The sequence below is a fragment of the Chamaea fasciata genome, unplaced genomic scaffold, assembly GCF_029207755.1.
Source record: "Chamaea fasciata isolate MVZ Bird 193981 ecotype frontalis unplaced genomic scaffold, bChaFas1.0.hap1 SCAF_7, whole genome shotgun sequence".
NCBI classification, from domain to species: domain Eukaryota; kingdom Metazoa; phylum Chordata; class Aves; order Passeriformes; family Sylviidae; genus Chamaea; species Chamaea fasciata.
The window spans coordinates 56,526,697-56,549,979 of NW_027094092.1; the positions used below are offsets into that span (position 1 = coordinate 56,526,697).

The window sequence follows — 23,283 nt, forward strand, 5'->3', positions numbered from 1 at the left end:
CCATTAGTATTTGGGACGTTTAATAAGGACCATCCTAAGGGCAATGTTCTCTCCCAAGATGTTCTCAGCAGGCTGTGCCTGTTATTACTGATATTATTGTTCACTTAGTAAGTGCATTCAGAGCTCCTACTGATACTGACCTGTGCTCAGCATTGTGGAAGTGCCGAGGGTACAGAATTGGGCCAGTGCCTAGGTCAGGACTGGGATTTATGCACCTGTCCCATGGGCAGAGTCAGCCAGTGAGTTGAGCCATGCAAGTCTGTCTTGCCTTCACAAATTCTATCAAGCAGAAAAATTAAGCACATGTTAATGGCATAATCTGCTTTTATGGTAGAGCATGAATTTGTGGAAAAGATGACTCTGGGATTTGGCACCAATCTTCAATTAAGAGTGCTAACAGTTTGGAAGAGAGGATGACTTTAGTGGAAAACTGTATATAATCTTATCTATATGATAAGAGTCATCACTGGATATTGTTTCTGTTGCAATAACTGTTAGAAGCTTTCTCATGAAAGTGGATCTTTCCTAAATGCATTTTGACACTGGGATGAAATCTTAGCTCTGTAAGGCTTACATGGGAATTCCAGCATGAGTTTTAATGAAGCTAGCGTTTAATTCCTGGCCTTTTTCAGCTTTATGCCATGTTCCTGAAAAGCAGTTCTTTCACACAGACCTTTATGCCCTGCTGGGGGCTTTTACTTGCGGGTGAAAGGATCAACCCTGTTCACAGGTGATTTTTGTCAAGGCAGTTTACTTGGAAAGGGGGTGGAAACAATTGTCACATCTGTATCAGTAAGACACCTTTTTAATTTTTATTCCACTGGTATTACAGATAAAATAAGTGTCTCTTGTCTCTTCTATTCCTACTAGCTTGTGTAGGTTCCTGTCTTCCAGGCAGGGATATGGGATGTGATGCATGTGGGCTTCTCTCCCCTATATTAACACAAGCTGCATTTTCATCTGGCACCAATGAAATTACACATGCTGCGCAGAGAAAGTTCTTTAAAGCAAAGTACTTCAGGTTTAGTGGATGCCTGTCACTTGGGATCCTCTGAGAAAAATGCAGAGCTCAGCAGTTCCCTAAATCCCAGCATAAAGCAGGATGCACCGTGGGGTGAAAGTTTCCATCCTCCAGTTTGGCTCAGGAGTTAATGAAGGGATGACCAGGGTGCTCATGTCATTACAGCTTTCTTTGGCATTCGAAGGCACAGGGTTCCTTCTGCAGTTTCTGTGACTGAGGGGGGTTGTTGACACGTAAATCAATGCAAAGTGGATTTTTACACTGACAAGCATTACGAGATGACATATGTGAGGGGTTTGCAGTTGCAGACATCCTGTTTTCCTTGCTTTTCAAGTGGGCTCATTGAGCGCAGACAGATTAAGAATCTCTGACTGCTGTTGAAACTGGGGGAGTTCTGCATGGTCAAAAATGTTTATTTTTACTTTAAAAAATAGTTATGGAAGCTCTGTGCCATTTTATTAATTTAGAAACCTAAAAAATGCCATGCTGTTGGTGAAAGGAAAAGCTGGATTTCCTTGAGCTCTGATCAGCTACTTTGTAATTGTGGCTCTGCTTTCCCTTCCTTCCTTCCTTCCTTCCTTCCTTCCTTCCTTCCTTCCTTCCTTCCTTCCTTCCTTCCTTCCTTCCTTCCTTCCTTCCTTCCTTCCTTCCTTCCTTCCTTCCTTCCTTCCTTCCTTCCTTCCTTCCTTCCTTCCTTCCTTCCTTCCTTCCTTCCTTCCTTCCTTCCTTCCTTCCTTTTCTCTTTTTATTATTGTATTTAATTTTCTTTTCTTTTTTTTTTTTTTTTCTTTCTTGTCTTTCGTTCTGTGGTTGGTGGGAGAGGTATCCATCCTTTCCTTTTGGAGGAATTTTGAGCGCTGCTGAGCACTTGCCACAAGAGGTCACTGCAAGAGTTGCTGCATTCCCAGGTTAATGTTGAAACCTGAGGGAAGGAAAAAAATCAAATTGATTATTTTGGGGAAACATTCAGGTTTTCTTATTGCAGTTAGAAGGAGTATACAGCCGAAGAATGATGTCAGGAAGTGGAAATACATTTAATTAGCCTGTTTTACAGAGTGCTGTCTGGTGGTGGACTGGGATTTTAAGTTATGCTCTTGGATAGCTGAAGGAAATAGGATTTTCTGATTTTATAACATTAAATAATAGAAGATTTTGGAGTTGGTGCTCTAATAATCTGCTTTTTCAGATTAAAAAAAAAAAATGGACAATACTCGTTTAATCAGCACACTCAGGGGACTGGCTATTGTAACTGCTAAGCCCTGGGTATCCCAAGTAGCCAGGGCCTGACTCCACACCCGGGAAGGGTTCTGGGATCAGTCCTGTTGGAAGCTTTGCTTCAGCCGCTGGCACAGAGAGGAGAGCACAGGGGATGCAGCCGATTTTCTACCCAGACAGGTTTTTTTTTGAGAAACTGCCAAGCTCTGTGGAACTGCAGCCAGGACTTGCTGCGGTCTCAGTGTTTGCAAGAGGAGCCCCGTGCCTGAAGAGCTCTTGTTACCACAATTTTCTCCTCTGGGAATGTGAAGGCAGCACTCTTATTTGTATAAAGCTGGAAATCTGGATTCTGGTTCTCCCTGAGGGTGCCTGTGTGTCTTGAGTGAGAGCTACACTGTGCTCCAGTTTAAATTTAGTCTCAGTACATCTGTGTTGTGTTCTGCATAATTTTAATAGAGAGCAGATTCAGCAGTGGCATTTAGATGATAACTGGGATAGGTGAGGGTTAGTTTAATTCTAGGATAAATGGATGTGTGGGGGAGAAACTGTGATCAGAACTGTATGAAATGTCATTTTTCAGGTAACTCATAGAGATGCTCTCATCTCCTTATTGCCTCAGAGCTTTTCCTGGGGTCAGTGTTGTGCCGCAGTAAAGGCAGGGGCTGTTCATGGGCTTCCACATTCCAAATGATTGCAGTTAATTTTCTAAGTTTCGAGGAGGTAAATTTCAGGCAGACTCTTAATTTTTCTTCTTGAGCTCGCTTGCTAAATTGCTGAAAGCTGAGTGGCTTAGATGTGGATTTAATATTTCAGCCCAGTGCTGGATTATTCGTCTTCTGTTTTATTTGAGGAGCATGTTTGGGGCAGGAAGTGGATAATTTCAGCATAGTCAGTGTGATGACACCTTGCTCTGGGTTTAGCCCTCGCTGTATCTTCATGATATGAGTGTTAAATAAAGACAACACTGGCACAGAAAGGTGACGTAAAGAGTCAGTCCTTTGAGAGTTTATTTTTTTTTTTTCAGGCAAGCAACGCTTAATGTACTGGGTAAATTGGATGACACTGATGTTTTGCATGCTTTAAAGACACAGGGGAAATTATAGCTTTGTTAGAAAACAGCACAGTGGTTTCACAGACAGGAGTACAAAGTGCTGGTGGAGGTTGCTGCTTCAAGAACAGAGGTTTGTCTGCAGCCAGCCCCAGAGCTGGAGGGATGCTGGGGCCTGTTGAGGCAGATTTCAGAGGACTGCGCCCTCCAACAAGATCTTCCTCTGTGTTCCATGGGGATGCAGCACATTTTGAGCACGTGGTTGGAGTCACCACAGACAACATTGGGTATTGTCAGGGCCGAGACTCACTCAGGAAAGTTAAGAAAATTAAAAGAGCGAACTTTTTTTAGTACACCCCTCCTGAGTACACTCACAGAGGAGCACCACCAGTTTTCCGAGATACTCTAAAGAAGTCTGAAGCAATATGCTGACCCTGTGTAGTTTTGAGGAGAATCAACTGACAGCAGTTGAAATGGTTTGGGGCTTTTATATTGGCAAAAAAAGGGGCAAATTCCAGATATTTCCCAGCCCCCATGAGGTCTGAGCTGCCTTTGCTGTGCAGTGGAAGGGTGGTAGTTCTAAAGGGCAGCTCTGTGTAAAGTTGACAGAGGTAGGAATTTGTTCCTAGATGGAAACGCGGCTTCTTTTTGTTATTATAATCATCATTGTGTTCTGCTACTATTTTATTTTTTCTAGAACATCTTTTCAGTCTTTCTAAAAAAAGGTCAGTTGCCAGTTTCCTTGAGAAGAGAGGGAATTCTCAAAAACGGTGATTTAAACAATTTTGGTTGCAAGTGCTACCCAAGCATTCTTGAGAAAAGATGATTAGAGACAGTGTTTCTCACTTGGTTAAGCATATCTCCTGGAATGATTTAGCTGTTCTTGCTCTCCTGTCATTACATAACATGAATTTTACACAGCTTTAGGCATTTGGTTAGTTAAAAAATTGCTTGCACACTGTGGTCTTTTTATTTAGTTTTAATAACAAACACAAGGCTCAGCTCCATGTTGAGTGCTAGCTACTGCAGGATAGAGTAAGATTAAAGGCTTGCTGCTCTACAGCATAGGCTGCCTTTATACAAAAGAGCCTTTCTACAAAATAGAAGCATGGCAACAGCAAATGCAGTGCCTTTTAAAAAATTGTTTTCCTCAACTGTGTTTTCCAACCTGAAGTTTTGCTGACTGTATGCCTCTGACACCCTGTTTCCTTGCCATCAGCATTAAACCTTGTAAATAGGAGAGTTAGCTAATAAAAAGCCTGCTGCCTTCCTGAGAGGAATCTGGCAACTCTGAGGCAGACGAGTCTGCTGGCAGACCCTGCTTTCCTTAGACAGACACTGGTGTTTAGAGGTGTCTGGTCAAGGAGCATGCACAACCTACAGAGCTGTGATTTGGGTTCCCTACAGTGCATCAGAAAGAGGAATGGATGCAGAAGACGGTTGTTGGAGGCAAAGACATCAAGACAAGCCTAGAAATAATAAAAATTAACCTTTTATCTGTAAGGAAATGGGGAGCGGACTTGCACTTTCAACGCTTTGGAGAAATCCGAGAAGGATGAACACATCACCAGAGATTTCAGGGTAATCGTGTGAGTTTTGAAATGAAAGTGTTTTCAGAGCACAAGATACCACACCATGGTCACCTGGATCCCAGTCTCCTGGTGTTTCACCATATGCTGGATCAGACCAGAGTCTGTCAGAGTTCCTGTCCTGCTTTCGACAGTGACCAGTGTCTCGCTGACCAGTGGGGAAGTCCCCAGCTTTTCTAGAAAAATACTTGTGAGATTGGGAGCTTCACAGAGAAAGATTTTCCTTTCTGGGCCACAGCAAGGTTATAGCACAAGTTTGTTTACAGCACCTTACAGATGACGTCAGCTGTGTTAATGCCCTGCCACTCGTAACTTTGGCTATCCTTGGCAATCCCTGTTGTGATCTTTCCATGAAGTTGTGACGTAATTATAGATTAAATTCATGTTTTGGTGTAGGTGTAGGAGCTGGATTCAGTGATGCCCAGTTATTAGTACCTAAACTCTCTTAAGAAACACTTGTTATTGAAAATACCTCCAACAGAACATATCCTTTCAAAACTATATTCTTGCAGAATGTCGTTCTTGTCTATTGGATCTGATGGGAATATGGCTATGGAGATCCCAGTGCTGGTGTCTTTGCCATGCCCATCACTCTGCCATTTCCAGACCTTTTGTTGGCTCCTTTTTCTTCTGAAGAAGGCACAAAACACTCCTTTTATCTGTTGAAGACTTGAGCAAGGAAGGAGAGGTTGTCTCTCCCATGAAGGGAGCCTGAACACATCCATTCTTGGCTGCCCTTTGGAAACTGGAGATGGAGATTAAATGAGTTTTTTCCCCAGCCCTTATCTCTTTCACCTTGTTCAGGCAGCCAGGTGGAAATTGGACAGAGTGGAATTTGCTGTAGACTCATGGAAATCATAATCAAAGACACAACTGTGGTGACCTTTCTTAGCCAGGAAATCATGAATCTGAGCTGTAGGAATACGAAAGTCAGTCATGCAGGTGAATTTAGTCCAGCACTGACTGTGGATCCATCCTCATTGGAGGGAACTGCAGAAATCGACTTTCAATGAGTAGTCAGTGGTGATAACCTGATTTTATAAAATTGTGGTCAAGAGCAGAGACATTCTCTCAAAGTGTCCTGTCACCCTGCACACAGTTTGGGTTTTTCCATCTGGGTATGGACTGGCTCATGTAGAATTAAATTTCCCTGGAGTTAATATTTGTAACTGTAGAAATAAGGAAGAATTAATTGTGTCTTGGTTGAAGAAAATAATGACTCCTGATAAAAATAAAAGGCAGGTTAAATACAGAGAGTTCTGCAAATACTGAGATTTGGGAACCCAATAAAACCAGAAGGTCAGACACTGCCATGTTCTTCCTTCCATTTTATCAAGTTACTCAGTGAGCAGCAGCATTAATGAAACGTGGATTCCTGTGGCTTTGTGCCTGCAGTTGGATTTATTGGTCTCTAACAACAGGCAAACATTGATTCAAGATTTTCCTTTGGCTCGAGTTGGACACACACACACACAGATATTGGTAGTGGACCTGACAGTGCTGGGTTTGCAGTTGGACTCAATCATCTTGGAGATCTTTTCCAACCTAAAGGATTCAATGATTCGTGTTCTTGTGCTGAGCATGGATAAAGGAACTTTGCTTGCTTAGGAGACAAGGGTATAAAGAAGGAGTCAGTTAAGTAAAGGAAAATTCAAGGGGACAAAAGAAGACACCTTCTAATAAGTGTTCAAGTTTCTAATATGAATATTATGCATCTGATCTAACCTTAAAAATTAAAAATACTAACATCTACCAAGATGTTTCTGATGTCTTTTTTTGCCTCAAATTTTGTGGGATTTAAAAGAAAACCCCACAACAATTTGTCTACAGCTTGGCTTTAATTTTTGTCCCCTCCCAAGTTTCTTGTGGATTTGGTCAGTTTGGTGAATGCCTAATCAAATATTTTGGGACCCTCAGGTGCAAAGAAGTATAAAATCCATAGAAATCAACCATTAAATGCTACTTATCTGGCTGCTCTATGTATCTTCTGCTGTGTGCTCTGTGTCCTGAAACAGTGACATGGTGGGAATACACAATGGAGTTCATGTCTGTGGATGGGGAGGCTTTGCAGGAGGGTTATCTGCTTTTGGACTGTGGCCCTGGGGAGCTCAGGGATGTGCAGAGCATCCCTGAGTGCATCATCGCCAGGCTGTGCCCTTGGTGTCGAGATGTGTGAGCAGAATTTCAGCCAGAGATGGTTCTATAACCATAGTCTTTCCAAATTTAACTTGAAACCTTTGGTTGTTTCCCTCTGGGATGGGAAATTCAGAATTGCTCATGCTCTCAGCATCTCCAACTTCTGGAGTGTGGTGGTGATGGGGTGGCAGGCATGGGAAGAGCCCAGGTTTGGAGGTTTGGGGGTGTCCCCCTTTTCCAAACTGGAGGGGCTGCCTAATGACAAAAGGAAAAAATCTTCCAACAGTGTTGAAGTGGTAAGATAAAAAACAACTCTTTAAGGAAAGCTTTCGGGTGCACAAATATGGCTATGTGCACATGTGAAAAAAGATTTTCATAATTTTTATAAGGTTAATTAATTAGTATACCTAGCTAGTACATCCAATAGGAAATCAGTTTCTCCAGTAACTTATCCTTGGATCAGCCTTTTGGAGTTGGTGCCAGGACTTCTTTGCCCTATTTTCTTGTTATGTCTGTTACGTTCTCGTGGAAAACAAAATGCCCTTATCAGAAATTCTCTTCTTAAGTATAAGATTAAACAGAATTTCAAGAAAGTGGTAGAAAAGGGTTAGCTTATTATGAGAAAGGGCAGGAAAAGTACTAGGAAGTAAATGTACAACTATGGACATATACATATAACTATGTATTAAAAATCTACAAGGCTACAAATATATGAAAATATGTAAAAAGCTAAAAAGTCTTCAGGCATCAGTGGAGATACAGGTGTGAGGGAAATGCCAGTAGAGTGAGATGAGCACCAGCAAACCCTTTGGTCCCCAGGGGCTTAGGATGTCCCCTAAGCTGGGCTCAGTCACAGCAGAAAGGGGCTGGTGCAATCCAGGGATATTTTATGTAATGCTCAGGCTTTACTCCGTGTATCCTGCTGCTTGTAAAAAGGGCATCTTCCTGTGGGCAGGAAAGCAAATTTTTAAAGTTGACATTCAGGCTTAAAGAATATTTGTGATGGATCCGAATAAATGCCTTGAGCGTAAAAGTGTTAGATTTCACAAAATCTAAACTTCTATTTCTCCCATTGGGTGGCTTTAAAATATTTTAAAATCTGCTTTTCTGTAGAAAATCCAATAATCTCCAGATTATTTTTTTTTCAAAATTCATGCTTATAAAGAAAAAAAATAGAAATGCTATTTTTTAAAGTACATGTTCCGTATTCAATAGAATAATATTTGCAGAATGTACAATCCAGTCACAGTTATAAACACTCTGAGTGGGGCATGCGTAGCTCATGCAAACTCAGCGTCACTTTTATGTTAAAATCAGTATGCACACCTGAGTAAATGCCTGTTGTCATAACCATTCTTTAACTATTATGAGCAAGATTTGTAAAAATATACTATTTTTTTTCCCCACAAGAACTGCTGAAAGGAACATTTTCTATAGTTTTTATACAGCAATGATTGTTAATAGTTACATTTTAATAGCTTTTTAACACCAGTGAATGGGACCATATAGTTCCATAGCTGTAGTCAAAATTGAATTAAAAACTAGGAGTAAAAATAAAGGAAACACTGAAGATTACCATGGACTAAAATTTTAAAATGTCTGCTTTCCCCAGTGTCACCTGGCACTCTGTCTCTCATCCCAGGGATCCTGGCTGTGCCCTGCAAAACAGACTCAGACCTGCCCGGAAGAAAAAATTACTTCTCTCAAGCAGAAGAGTCACTATCAGCTTTGGGCAGGCATACAATTCAGCATTTAAAACTCAGTTTGCATGTTAATTTAATGTTGCTTTCAAGATATGTATAAAACGAAACACGCTGTCTTGCCCAGATGTTGTGAATAAATGAATGCTTTCTAAATTGTTAAAGCACTGGGGCTTATATCGGTGTTTTGTGGTGTAGGAAGCTACTTGCATTACCAGGAGTTATCCTGTTTTATCACAAATTGTTTTCAGATGTGCATTTGGATTTCCCTCCGAAACGTCAAGATAGAAGTTACTGCCACGGATAACTCCGTCTGCTGTGTAACACAAGGAGGATTTCATTGCACTTTGCCACTGACAAGATCGCTTTCTCTCTCTTGCTCTTTCTCCTTTCAGAATCCAGTTTTTTGTTGGGAAACGCCCAGATTGTGGACTGGCCCGTAGTTTATAGTAATGACGGATTTTGTAAACTCTCTGGATACCACCGAGCTGACGTCATGCAGAAGAGCAGCACTTGCAGGTATGACCATTGCCTTTTTACTGCCACTTGGTGCACTTGAAAACTTCTAATCTGCTGGGAAGAATGGTGAGGTTTTGGGTGTAGGAGAAGGGAACACAGGTGACCTTGCCCCTGATAAGTAACAGCTATATCCATAAAGATAAGCGTGATAAAAGGGAGTGGGTTAGTTGGTGAGGAGAGGATCATGAGTGGGTGAGGATGAAGAAGAAGGATCCTGGGGAGAGAGAATCACTGCTGTGAGTTCAGTCTGGGTCTGCAGTTAGAGCCTGTTGTTGAAACCTGCAGTCACAATCTAGCCAGGTAAAAGCCTGCAGTCAGAGTCTGCAAACTAATCCCTGCAGTCAGAGTTTAGCAGGAGACAACCAGCAGTCAGAGGCTGCAAGACAAACCTACAGTAGGAGCTTGCTGCAGCCAGAGTCAGTGTATGGTTGGAGTCAGGATGGCTGAGCTGTAAAGAGGAATAAACCAGAACCCTTTTCATGCTGTGATAAACAGGAAGTCTGTGTCTCAGCTCATTTCTACCCTCTAACAAGAGGGCGGCTGCAACATTTTGGGAGAAGGGATTGAGGTAAGAAAGGCATTGTTTTGCAGATGTTGAAGTCTTAAAATGGGCTTTAAATGAAACCAGCAACTTAGAATGTCAAAAAGCACCTTGAAATTTATCCTGGCTAGTATTGGTGAGAATATACTCTAGCTAATGATCCAGTAAAGAGAGTGGGGTTTTAAGTAATACAGTTCAAAGGCGCTTTTGCTAGATTGTTCTGAGTTCTGCTGTTACCGTGCTGTGAGGCAGGGGCTCTTCTGTGGCCCACGCTGGCCCCTTTTATTAAGCATACACAGAGCCCAGTAATGCACAAAGTGCATCTTTACTCCCGGGAGAGTGATTAGGCTGCTGATATATTTACTCTAAGCATTGCAGCTTTATGGGTTTTTTCTTTTATTGGTGGTCTTTCAGGAGCGAGCAGCTGTGATTTGTGGCTGGATGTGCATTTGAGCCGTGCCTGCTGCATCCTTTAGAAAGAGGTGCTTTTGGGGAAGGACTGACTCCCTGATGTGTGTGAATGTGTGTGTGAGCAAAGCAAAGGAGGGACAGAGGCAAGAAGGGAGGGCTGAGATACAAGTTTGTGTAGATTTTCCCTTTCTGCCTTCAGGGAGTGACCAATTCCAGGCATTGGGGACAGAGCATGGAATATCTGGAAGTGTTCAAGGCCAGGCTGGACAGAGCTTGGAGCAACCTGGTCTGGTGGAAGGTGCCCCTGCCCATGGCAGGGAGTTGGAGTGAGATGATCTATAAGGTCCCTTCCAACCCAAACCATTCAGGGATTCTGTGAGTTACATGTGCAGAGTGATGTTTTTAACTTGTTAGGAGACATTCCAGACACGTGAGAGCTGGACAGATTTGCAGTGCAGGTAACATGGAACATGCAGCCTTCCAGAGCAATTGGAGCTGCTCTCTGATGAGATATGGAGATGATTGGTCTTAAAGGCCAATGATGCCTGCTTAGACTACTCAGCAGAATGTCATTGGAGGGTTTTTTTTGATATCTGGGGCTATTATTTACCGTGTTTTCTGAGTCAGGCTCCCAGTTCAGTTTTGCTATGTTATACCCAGATTATGTTACATTATATATAATTTTTTTTGTATATGTAGGGTTCGTTATATTGCTCTAAGACAAGTGCTTTGGACTAAGAGTGCTGTGGTGCCACCTCCTAATTGCATGTTTTGGAAGGATCTGCTTTTCAATGCCAAAAATCCAAACAAATTAAATATACAAATGATGTAAATCTAGCCCCTGATTCAAGTTGTGTTTTTGTTTTTTTTTTTTTACTGATCATGAGTGTGATAAAAGACAATTTATAAATATTGCAATGTTTGGTCAATTTGCCTCAGGCTGTAAGTGTTGTAAAATCATCTTTCAGCCACACTTTTCTCCTGGTAGTCCAGTGAGAATTCACTATATTCTCTTTCCCACCCCATCCCCCACATTGGGGCTGTTCATACGCTGTCTACCTGTGGCACTCATGGACATGGTTTAGTGATGGACTTGGCAGTGTTGGGTTAGCAGTTGGATTTCATGATCTTAAAGGTCTTTCCCAACCTAAATAATTCTGTGGTTCTGTGATTTTAAGTCTCAGCTGGTCTTGCCTGATACAGATCACAGGGAGGGGTGGATAAACTGGAGGTGTAAGTGATTTTTGTTCCAGCTCAGGCAATGAGTTAGTCCTGTGACAGGCTGGTAATTCCTTTGATTTTGCACCTCTCTCATCTTTTTAATCAGCAACAATATGCCCGCTGGCAGGAAAATCACTTAGAAATCCCTCAGTATGAGTGCCAGTCAGTTTCACAGGCACTATATAAAAAGCACATTGTACATAGAAGTCAGGCTATACTGGGTGATGGGAGTTGATATGTGTTCTTTCTGAGCTCATGTGGCATTCAAAATTGCATGTGTAGCTTGGGCTGATATAGAGAATAATTGGTATAAGTCAGTGCTAAAATGCATAGAATTTTTAGGTGGAAGAACTTTCATCTGCTGTGCCAGGTGAAAATGAGCCGACAGTCCAGGAGGAATGGGGCATGTCTGGCTGAGACACCTCTAACCTCCATTTAACCAAAAGAAAGCCTTGCCTGGAGGTGTATCAGGAGGTCAGCCAGCATCCAGGAAAATCACTGTTTTCATGCCCATTTGTCCACAGACATGACCATGTGTGTCTTCGTGCACACATCGAAAGAATAAACAGTTGTAAAACACTGAAATGGAGTTTAACATTGCAAGTTATATCAGTGTTTTCTTATCAGCTAAGCTGTGTGATTTCATCATGCTTTTGGAAGAACAGGCATCCTTTAATGGACCTACCCTGGCATTTGACACTTGGCATTCCCTCCAGACTTTGCTTTGCTTGCCTTTCCTCTGTGAGATTTTCACAGCCACTGTTCCCACTGGAACACTTGGTCAGCATCTCTGCTCTGCCTTGTTTTGATTTACTGCCCTGACAAGTGGGATTAAAAAACAGTCTGCAAGGGAAATCCTGGCTCTAGTGAAGCCAATGGCAAAATTCGTACTGTGCTCAAGTAATGGGATTAGGCATGGTGGGTATAGCTGGACTTGAAAAAGGTCAGATTTGGTGCTGGGGTGACACCCCTGTGGCCTTATTTTTATGTGTGCTTGCAGTGCAAGGAAGCCCCACTGAGGATGCCCATGGGATTCACTAAGCTGCACCTCAGAAATGGTGTCTGCTCTTCACCTTGCAGGATTTTGAAGCTATTGATGTGTATCTGTATTTGCTGTTCCTCCTGGGTGGATGTTTGTCTCTTGTAATTGATGCCCTGACTGCTTTTGGATGAAGAGAGCTGTAAATTTGGTGTAGGGTTGGATGCCTTCTGTGATTCACTTTTCCTCTGTCCTGGATAATTTCTCTCAAACAGCTGTTACCGCCCTGCAAACACAGACCTGCTCTGATGCTGCTGCTCTGCATCCTGGCAGAGGACAGAGGAGCACAAAAACTTCAGATGAAGCTTTTCTGTGCCAAGAGAGGCTTTAAGAGGGAGGTGGGAGCCTGGGCATCCTAAATGACAACTGGTCTGTTTTAGAGGTGGAGAAAATATTTAAGATTCTGCCTCTTTCTGTGCATTTCAGCAAATCTTGCTTCTCTTTGATAAGTGTGTTTTCTATGTAGTAAGATTCCCAGTAGCAGAGTGGTTTTGATATTTATGCCTTGTACAGTTTGCACTGAAGACATTTGACAAGTACTAAATAACAACAAAAAAAAAGGCAGAAAAAGACAGTGATTGACTAAAGAAGTAGGAGTCCCTCCATGTGTACAAAATAGGACAGACTAAATTAAATTAGGCTTGTGATAAGCAAAAATCTTATATAACTCATGCAGTGGAAGGCTCTGAGGTTCCTTTGGTGCTGTTAAAAATTGCCTTCTGAAAAATGTTTTTATTGTTCCAGAAGCCTTTAAAATGTCTCTTTATGTGTGAATATAATATGAGATTTAAGCATTACAGGTTTACTGCAACAATAAGCTGCCTGTAATTTAAAACATAAAGTTGATTGATCATGTTCTGCAGCGCTAACTGGTATCGTCCACCTCTCATCATCAAGTGGGATTTGTCATTTTAACACTAATTAATGATGACTTACTGCATTATAAGTCATGTAAAATCAAGTACTTCAACAAATTCTTGCTCTTTTTTCCTTCAGGACTATGAGAAACATTGTTTTGAGTCTCAAGAAAACAAAAAAGAGATGCATTAGAGCATTAAAAAAGGCATAGATTAAAAAAAAAATTAAAAAATCGAACTCTTTTTGCTGTCATCTCATGTATAAAAGGTTATCAGGTGAAATGGGGAGAGAAAGGCAGGTCATTTGAAAACGAGCAGTAGGTTGTGTTCTGCATGTCCTCGAGACAGCTGTGCATGTTAATGATAATCTGGACATTAATGGAGCCTTGTGCCTGGGTAAAAGCATTTCCTGCTGTCACCTGCTGTGGTGGCATCTCCTTTGCTGTCCCAAAGGTGAATGTTTTGCCATTTGGAGACTCATAGAATCATTTGGGTTGAGAAAGACCTCTGAGATCATGGGGACCAGCCACTTCCCCAGCAGTGCCACCTTCACCACAAAGCCACATTCCCAGGAGCCACATCCTCGTGTTTTCTGAGCACTTCCAGGGGTGGAGATTCCACAGCATTCCTGGGCAGCCTGTTCTGGTGCCTGACCACCCTTTCAGTGATGTTTTTCCTAATACCAAATCTAATCAATGTCTGTGCCTGTGTTACCTTTGAAGAGGCAGCTGTAGCGACACTCAGATGTTGCAGCCACTCTGATGCCTCCAACACCCACACCAGGCACCACCTTGTTGTGGGAGCAGCTCCACTGCCTCCCTGGGCTGGCTGAGGGGAGAAAAGATTCATGGTCTGGCCTTCACTGAGTACTTTAATGCTTGCCGAGCCTCTAACCACTGTGTTGTTTTATTGTTTCTTTCAGAGCAGTAGACATAAAATAAATGTTTATTGAACCTTTTGAGGTCTGTTGATCAATAAGAGAAGTTGCACTGAAACCACAGAGGCACTGATAGCTTTTCCTTTTCATATTCTCAGGGTTTTGTGCTGGAGGTTTCAGCTGAGGCTCAAACTGTTTGTGAACTAAGAGAATGGGTGGGGGCAAAGGAAAAAGTCTGATCAATTAAAAGTATATTCATCCAAGTGTCTGAAAGCTTTTATCTGATGTTCCATTTTCTTTCAGTTCTGTAATTGGGAATTTGCACAGAGCAGCCTTCACTTATTTTTAATCCGGGGGAGAATGACAATAAAAGCCTGGCTGTTTCCTTACAAAGGATGTCAAAAGTAAGGTCAGGGGGTTGGGTTTGCTTACACCACCTGGAGGTCTGACCTGGAAAAGAATGCAAAGATGAGGTGGTTAAGTGGCAAGAAATAGCAGAGTTAAAATTAAGTTTTTATATTCTCAGCCTGGAGAGGGATGAGTCTCCAAAAGCTTTTTTAGTATTTTCCACTGAGCTATTAAGGAAATGCAGCATACAGTAAGGAAAATGAGGATGAATTTGGTTATTTGGTAGTAGTGCAGACATAGCTACACATTACAGTCATTGCTCCTCACTGTTTAAATCCTACCTCTATTTGTATTGGTATTTAGTAAAAGAATTCCAATTATCTTATTGTCCCAGATGCATCTTGACAAGATTAGACTTGCAGCCATCGATTCAGCCAGCAGCCTTTACCTGTAGTAGCTAACATCCCTCCTCCAGAAGGATTTTTAGGAGGATTGAACAAAATTTGGGAGATTTTAGAGGTTTTGTTCAATTTTCTCTGTTTTGACAGCAATTCTGCCATGGCCTGCAGCTGTGGTGATAATGGCTTCATAAGCTGTCAGCTCTTTTTCTAACCATACATCCTTTAAGATATACTCAGTAAAGCACTTAATGAAGCATTATGTTGGATTTATTTGCAGTCATTTACAGTAAGAAGATGGTCATGGTTACTCACTACTGTAGGTGTCCTTGTGACACTCTAAATATTTAAATGGAGTGTAAATCATAATTAAACCTTGGTAAATGACAGTTTGTAGCATCTTCAATGTTTTTTCTGTTTAGGATGACTGTAACAATGTTGTTGCTTGTCTCAAAAAAAAGAAATTCTTTTTTTTTTTTTTTTTTCAGTTTTATGTATGGGGAACTGACAGACAAGAAGACCATTGAAAAAGTCAGACAAACTTTTGACAACTATGAGTCAAACTGCTTTGAAATTCTCCTCTACAAGAAAAACAGTATGTATATATTTGTGTGTGGTGCTGGGAGTGAAAAAGCATATTTAAAATGTGTAACAGACCGAAAGAAATTTTCATTCTGACATATGGGTAAATTTGGGGCAAGATTTGGAGAGGAAACACGTATTTTGGTTGCCACAGCTCAGGAAGAGAGCTCTCTTTTCAGGCCAAGCATTCAGATTGCCAAGAATAGTAGTTGTTCCCTGCTATCTCTAGTCTGACTCCTTCTTTCAAAAATAAATTTAGTTTTGAGGATTGTTTCCCTGCAGGGAAAACTGACTGGGATAAGTGAAAAGAAATGCAGAATGAGGTTCCCCCACATCCCTCAGGAAACTCCCCCATGTCTCCACAAGTGAGAACCCAGGCCCTGGCTGCTGTGAGTGGCTGCTCCCGGCGGTGTCGAGATGCCTCCGTGGTTGTAAACCAGCACACACAAGCTCTGGGGAGAGTACTAGGCCTGGCACATAGCCCAGGGATTAGTTAGAAAACCAGGGACTTCCACAGCTTAGTGAGATTCAGGGCCTGTGTTCCTTCTTCTTGGTGGCATTGGGTTGGGAGGAAGTTGCCAGAACTGGAGATTTTCTTTGTTTTGTCTTAACCATGAGCCATTCCAGTCACATTTGCTGTCCTGGGAAGTACTGGCTTGTTGTTCTTAGAGCACATTGTCAACACAGCCCATGCCGTTGTGTGGCCTCATGCTGGACTTACGCATGGTGGACAGATCTGCTGAGCTGATGGTTGCAATTCCTGTTGTCAATGGAAATGAACGGCCTCCTTCACTAGCACAGACCATCTTCCCAGGATAGAAAGCCAAAACTCAGATTAAACACGCTCCAGAAAAGCTGGTCCTCTACTCTGCACAGAATTAGTCCAGTTGACTGGGTTGGTGGCCAAGAGCAGTCCAGGACCAATCCTGATGGAGATGCTCTCTTCAGTTTGGCTCTCAGTGCCCTGCACAGGATGCAGGTACCTTGGGGCTGGGGATCTTTCCCCCTGGTTCACCTGCCTGGAGCCCAGAATCTGAGGCCATGCTTCCCCTGGGTGGGCTTTGATGCTGGCATGGGATTACCACAGTTTTTCCCTGCATGGTGTGGCTGAGGGAAGGGAATGTTTTGCATCAGGAAAGAGCTCCCTTTGCCTGAGTAGTCCATTTCACTGCAAACTCACCTAAACCTTTCATGACATTGAAGGGAGTGTCCTGGACACCTCCTCTTATGCTTTACCTCTGTTTTCCCTTTTTAGACTAAATCTTCCTGTGTGGGCACTAAAATAGCAGGAAATGCCCGCAGAGTTCACCAGTTCTGCCTGCATCAAGGCATTTTAGCCAAAATGTTAATTAAAGAGAGAAGCCAGAGCAGATCTGAAGTCCAGCTGTTCCTGCAGGTGCCCAGGGGAGCCCTCCAAATGACCTCTTTTTGGTTCTTAAGCATATGGATGTGTCTGTTCCACAGATTTTCTGCTTCTCTTCCCGTTTCCTATGCAGGTCACCTGGATGCCCCCTCACATCAGGGGAATTTCCTGGGACAGTCTCATGTTGGGTGTCTTTGCTGGTGGTGGTGCCCAACACTGCCATGCCCTGTGTCCATGTGATTTCCAAAGTGAATCCCAGAGACCCTGTGCTCTTCCCAACCCTGGTTTTCTTGTTCTGGAGCAGCTCTTGCTCTAGAATGGCCCTGAATTAAATTCCTTTCTATTAAAAAAAGTGTTCTCTTGGTGACTTTCCTTTAACAAGGCAGACACTTTTGCTTTGGGTTGTGGATTGTCTGCTGGAGCTTGATGTTGCTGCAGAGATTTATTGAGCTGCAGTTGCCTTAATAAAATCTTCACCTTTGCCCAGATCCCCAAGCCTACACTTTCCATAAGTTATGCAGGATTACAGAAGGACTTTATGGAAAATTACTCAGTAACCCTCTTTGGGCTTGAGTCACTTTCCATCCATAACATGTGTTGTCAGCTTTCTTCTCCATCACCCAAAGCCCAGAACCTCAACCGCTCACTCATGCTAACAGGCTCACCTCTTGGCTCCAGCTCAGCAGCTACTGGGTTCAGGGTTTTGCTTCTATTTGCCATTCTCTGAGCCTTGTGGGAGATGGTCCTTCAAGACCCTGCCTGCTTATCCTCCAGGCTGAAAATTGGAGCAGAGAAGGAAATAAAGATTATTTGTCTGTTGGTATGAATGCACTTCTGCAGAGTGTAGGTGGTTTCTCTATGGAAGGACTTGTGTTTATCACCCACATGAAGCTCGCAGTGCCTTCAGAGCACCCTCCCACCCACATTTTCAAACTGTAGGTCCAGGTGTGCTGTGTATTTTTGATAATGGGGCACAATGTGGGTTGGGTTTTTTTTTTTTTTCCCTTTACTCATTCCCTTTTGCTTCTGGCAGAGGGAGATTTTGAGGTTTTCAGGTTGTTTTCCCATCCTTCTCTGCTGTGTTAAGAGGTGATCTTTAAGGGGCTGATGTTCTCCAGCAGCATCTGTTTGACTGCCGCCTTCACACTCCCATCGGTGTTCCAACCCAGCTTGCAGGTTCCAGCTTCAAGAAAGCTTGAAGGCTTGCTATAACTCTCTTCTGCTTTGCTGCATTCCCTTATTATTTAGTCCTTATCTCTGCCCACACAACTATTCACCAACCACATTAGGCATGCCTGCATATACATATATATATATATATATATATATATGTATGTATATATGTCTATGCATGCCTCTCTCTATATATGGCAATACTCAGGAAACCTATATGGTAATGCTCAGGAAATCCCTTTATCTGCTTTTCCTCATTTTGCTGCTTCTACAGCAGTAGCCACCTTGCCTCTGTCTTTGATTTTTGTCAGCACCTTTGTGCAGGGTGTTTTGCCTACTTGCTTTCATCTCAAAGGGTACAATGGATTCCCAGGTGTAAGTGCAAGTTACTTCTTCAGAAAGCTGCAGCACTCTGTTTTAGCACTTATGAGAAGTCTTTTGTCTTGGGTTAGCAACTGGGAGTTAAGATCATCAAGTAATCAGCATAATGGCTTTGGAATTATCACAGAAAGCAGTCCCACATCTCTCCCACTTCTCCAGTTTACTGGTAGTGAGTTACTGGTTTAATCCCGGTTGAATTTCAATAAACCCTTGTGGGTTTTAATCTTCCCCACTGTAGTCCTAGCCCAAATGATTTTCTCTGCCCTCTGGGATCTATGCTGCAGCTCCTGGCACAGCTCCCAGACCTGGTGCATCAGAGGAGATTTGGGGAGGGGGGGCAGCAGTGCCGGTGTGGGATAACAGTGGGCAAGAGGCTCGTGTCAATGTGTCAGCTCCCAGGCAGCTCAGGAGAAAAGCCATACTGTCAACTGGCTGAAAGCACATCAAATCCCAGAGGTAATTAGCTGCCTGTGAAGGCATTTATGGTGCAGCGTGTGTAGGTGCTTGTTTGGGAGGGAGGGACACGGAGCTTTGCTGGATGGAGAACATCTGACATTCCCAGCCCTGCAACGGAACGGGATGTTTCTAGGAAAATTCCTCCAAGTGTTCTGGGGTTTCACCCCTTGTGGAGCACACCTGCATGTGTGTAGGGACTGCCATGTGTGTGTCAGCCTGGCAGACCAGCTTCAGCTCCTGAGCACCTTCAGGAGCCCTCAGTAAACAGGGGGGATTTACCAAAAGCCAACCTGACCTCTCCAAAACCAAGGGCTGGTTTTGGCTGTTTATTTGATGGGTGGTAGGATTTGAAAAACACTTGGTTTCGTTTCAGAAGTTAAGTAGAGATAGCTGTGCTGGGAGAGTGCTGCACTGGGCATCGGAGGTGTGACCTGAAACACAAGAAAGAAATCAAATCTGATTTGTCCTGATATAGGACATTGAGAGTCCAACTCAGGTCCTCTTATATATAAAATCTGGAGCAATTCGCAGTATAGTCCATTGTTTTTGGATTTGATAGCTCCATATTACGTAAAGAGGGAATCAAAGATGCCATCCACCTGTTTTTTCTCACCCTGCTACCTTTCAGATCTAAATTTGTGAGACATGCTGGGAAAAAACAAGAGCAAGAGAGGAAGAACAATGTATTTATTTCAGAATTAATTTTTATATGCCTTCCTGTCTCTGTTTATCATCTAGTTAGATTAATGAAGCTGTAAAAATGGGAATATGTTGTTTTACTTGGAGGAAGTAAAATTGAAAACTCTGGAAGATGCAGAAATACTGAGATACACACCTAAACTACATGCCTGTTTTAATGATGTGTAAATGTTATGGGTTGGGGGTAGTTTGTGCTCTACCACATACCAATGTCACTTTTTTCTCTGCTCCAGGAACCCCAGTTTGGTTCTACATGCAAATTGCACCTATAAGAAATGAGCATGAAAAAGTGGTTTTGTTCTTGTGCACCTTTAAGGATATCACTTTATTCAAGCAACCGATTGAAGATGATTCAACAAAAGGTAAACATGAAATACATTTCTATTTTTTGTGAATGATAGAAGTAAATGCTTGAGCTCAGACCTTTCATGTGTGTGATCTGTGTCTGGAATTGAGGAAATGTTTCATGACCTGTCAGAGTTTCAGTGCCACTGTCCTAAATTATTTCAAAAAAAATAGGATAAATCACCATGAGTGGAAATTCCCTACCAATATTTTTCTAGAGTCACAAGCCTTCCTTTTTCTTTGTTATTCACTTCTTCATCACTACAGCTGGCACTTTCTAAAAATTACACAGTTTTGAGTCGCTTGAATGCTGTGCTGTTTTGGGAGATCTCTCTGTTATGGGACAGGTGTTATCTTTTCAGGAAAAAATAATTCCAACTCCCTGTGATGAGATGCTGATATTTCTTCCCATTCTCCCTCTTGGAGGTGAAATGTGGAAGAAACAGCTTGCTTGAGTCATTTATTGCTGCTCAGAAGTGATGACTGCATGGCAGTGGGCATCGTGCTTGTTACTTACCAGCTGCAGGGCAGGATTTTGTTGGAATGCTCTTGTCACTGCACAGCTCATGGCCAGGCCTGCAGCCTTGCAGGAGAAATTGGTGGGGAAAGGTACAGAGGATCTGGCAGCATCTTCCTCTGCTTTAGTCACAAAACACGTGTCTTCTGTCAGGTTTACATGTGTATTGCTTTGGGTGAAACAATGCACGCTTACATAAAGAAGGATATTATCCACCTCTCTTGGAAGTTGCCTCCTGGTGATTAATTCTTTACTATGTTTTTCCCTTCATGCTTGAAGAAGGCTTGATATCTCACTTGGAGCTGGTGTGCTCTGAGCCATCTTCTTTAGGATAAAGTTGGTGTCATTTGAATGCAAACAGCGTTTAAAGTAATTTCTTAATATCTAGATAGCACAAGTGTTTAGATAACTGAAAAGTCAGTTTATAAAGGCAGACTTAAAATCAAAGACTTCCCTCCCAGCTAACACTAAATATGACTTTTTTTTTTTTTTTTTTTTTTTTTTTTTTTTTTTTTTTTTTTTTTGTCTAGAGAGTATTATCCATAAAATTATAAGATCCTGATATAGGAATACCTTCTCAGCCATCATAAACTTTATTGCCTCTACAATTTAGCTAGCAACCTGCACATGTTCTTTATTGCACTTTCAGCTCCATAATGTGGAATTCTTCTGCCTGGAAATAATCTGAGTTTTTTTAGGGTAAATTCCAGTTAATTAAAAGGACTTAATAGGTATCTGAAGGCATGGGACTGGCTCCTTGCTGTAGTGTATGTTATACATAGGGTGAGCTCATCAAGGGAAAAGCCAGTCTTTGCAAGAATCCTCTTGTAAGGTTTCCTATTTGGTGCTTTTTGGGGGAACCAAGATGTATCTCACATGGAACCAGCTCCCAAATCCCCCCTTTCTCCCTGCTCTGCCCCACTTCCCGCAGGACTGAGTCACACTGAGAAGTGTCGGTCTGCAGCACGACAGAGAAAACATACTGAAGGTGGCTTTCAAATGCAGAAGTGATGAATGTTGCCTCCTTTGGATTCTCAGCCAGGGAGATTCAAACTCTGCTGCTTTCCCTGGGGAGGCAGGGATGTGCTCCAGGGGCTGAGCTCTTCCCCTCCGCATCTTGTGGCTGAGGAGGAGCAGAACCTGTGTGACATCCAGAACAGGAATACCTGTTTCTATGGGAAAGAGCAATAGCAGTGAAATGCAAGACTTGTGTGCTGCTGCTCTGCACTGAAGGGCACCATTAGTTAAAATGCCAGGTATTAATGGTGGACATCACAAAATATTGCCCTCAGCAGCCAAAGAGGTTTGGCTCTATGTCTAAAGAGCCCTTACTTCTATCAAAGTCATACTCTAAAGCCCCCAAAACTCAAACAGAACATCGCAGAGGCAGTGCAGCCATGTTTCCCACTTTCTGTGCCTTTAAAGCATAGAATTGGAGCCTTAAGAATCTGCTCGGGGTGCTTTGATTACAGCATTGAAGAGCATTGATCTGTGCCTCCAACAAACCTCATCATTACAAACCACCGACCCGATTTTTCTTCTGCTTCTGTATAAATTAAAGCTTGTCTTTTGCATCCTTGATATAAGGAAAACATATTTAAATATTTGCAGCACTTTACTACAGGGGTGGGAAAACAGCCCTGTTGCATTACCCTGTGGGTCTCTGGGATCCCACCGCACTGGGATCATAGTGTTTTTGTGTCAGACATGGTGCTATGAGAGATACATAATTCATTGTCCCTGCAGATAACATTACAACATGCTTAGAAGCTGCCAGGCCACTTTCTTTTTGAATTATGAGATTGGTAAACATATACATTAAAATGTAGTGGAGAATTTTTAAAGTCTTGTGGAAAAGAGTTTCAGTAAAATACTGCTGTTGAGTGCTGGGATTTGCCATTGAAAGAGCTATTTTTTTTTTTTTAAGAAGGATATTTTTTAAGAAATTCTGCCAGGACCATGCAATACATAATACATAACTATGGTGCAGATGAGTTACTGTGTGTTACTTATGGGAGCAGTAAATCTGAGATAAAAAATTCAGCAGGAATAAAATATTGATGCCATTATGCAATAATCTCCCCGTACCAAAATGTCCTGCACTGTTCAAAGGTGTGTTGCTTTGTTGTGACGCTTCAGTATATCACACTCCTGTGAGGTAGTTAAATCATGCCACTGATTGAATCTACACTGCAGAGTGTCTGTGTGTCCCTGCTCCTGGAAATTCCTGGTTGGGTTGGCCAGATCTGGCATCTTGTGGAGACCCTGCCAGGGAACAGCAGGTTTGGGGGACAGGGAGTGGTGCTGAGGATGCAGATCTGCCCAAAAGTGTTGAGCAGCTTGTGGGGTATCTGAAAACAGGACAGACAAATGAAACAGTTGTCTCACATTGCCAGGGTGAGGTAGGAATTTATTTTTCCTGATGTGGGCTTAAAAACATGTTTGTTGAGTGCAAAAAAATGCAGTTGACTTCACAGGGACAAGCCCCGTGTGAGCAGGGGGAGTCAGAGAGGTCTGGGACACTGTGACAGATGGTGTGTGTCTCTGCTTACCTGTGTGCTCACCACTTGCTCTGTAAATGCTGAAAGGAGGAGGATGAGGAGGAGGGAACTTTGCCAGAGGCAGTAACAGTAATGAAAATTTTTCCTGGGCTCACCCAGGAGGCTGTAAATTTGCTGCAGACCAGCAAGCTGTTGAAACTTACTGGACTGTGAGCAAGACTGGAGAAAAGGGATATTTAAAAGCCACCTTCCTCTCATAAAATACAGTGACAGAGATCAAACCCCTTGTTTTCTGAGAGGGTACAGGCAGTCGACGCTAAAGATTGGGCTGACTTGTTTTCTTGTT

General features: G+C 42.5%; 1 protein-coding gene across 3 annotated transcripts in view; it reads left to right on the top strand.

Annotated features, from left to right (window-relative positions):
* KCNH5 (potassium voltage-gated channel subfamily H member 5) overlaps nt 1–23,283 on the top strand; it is a 250,681-nt gene that overhangs the window by 3,436 nt on the left and 223,962 nt on the right. For 2 of the 3 annotated variants that reach the window (XM_066189005.1, XM_066189003.1), the window contains exons 2-4: nt 9,105–9,228; nt 15,409–15,515; nt 19,808–19,936. In XM_066189005.1, coding sequence (XP_066045102.1) covers nt 9,105–9,228; nt 15,409–15,515; nt 19,808–19,936 — 360 coding nt within the window. Of the gene's footprint in view, nt 1–9,104; nt 9,229–15,408; nt 15,516–18,990; nt 19,062–19,807; nt 19,937–23,283 lie in introns of those variants that run through there. The other variant, XM_066189004.1, reaches the window with a different exon arrangement.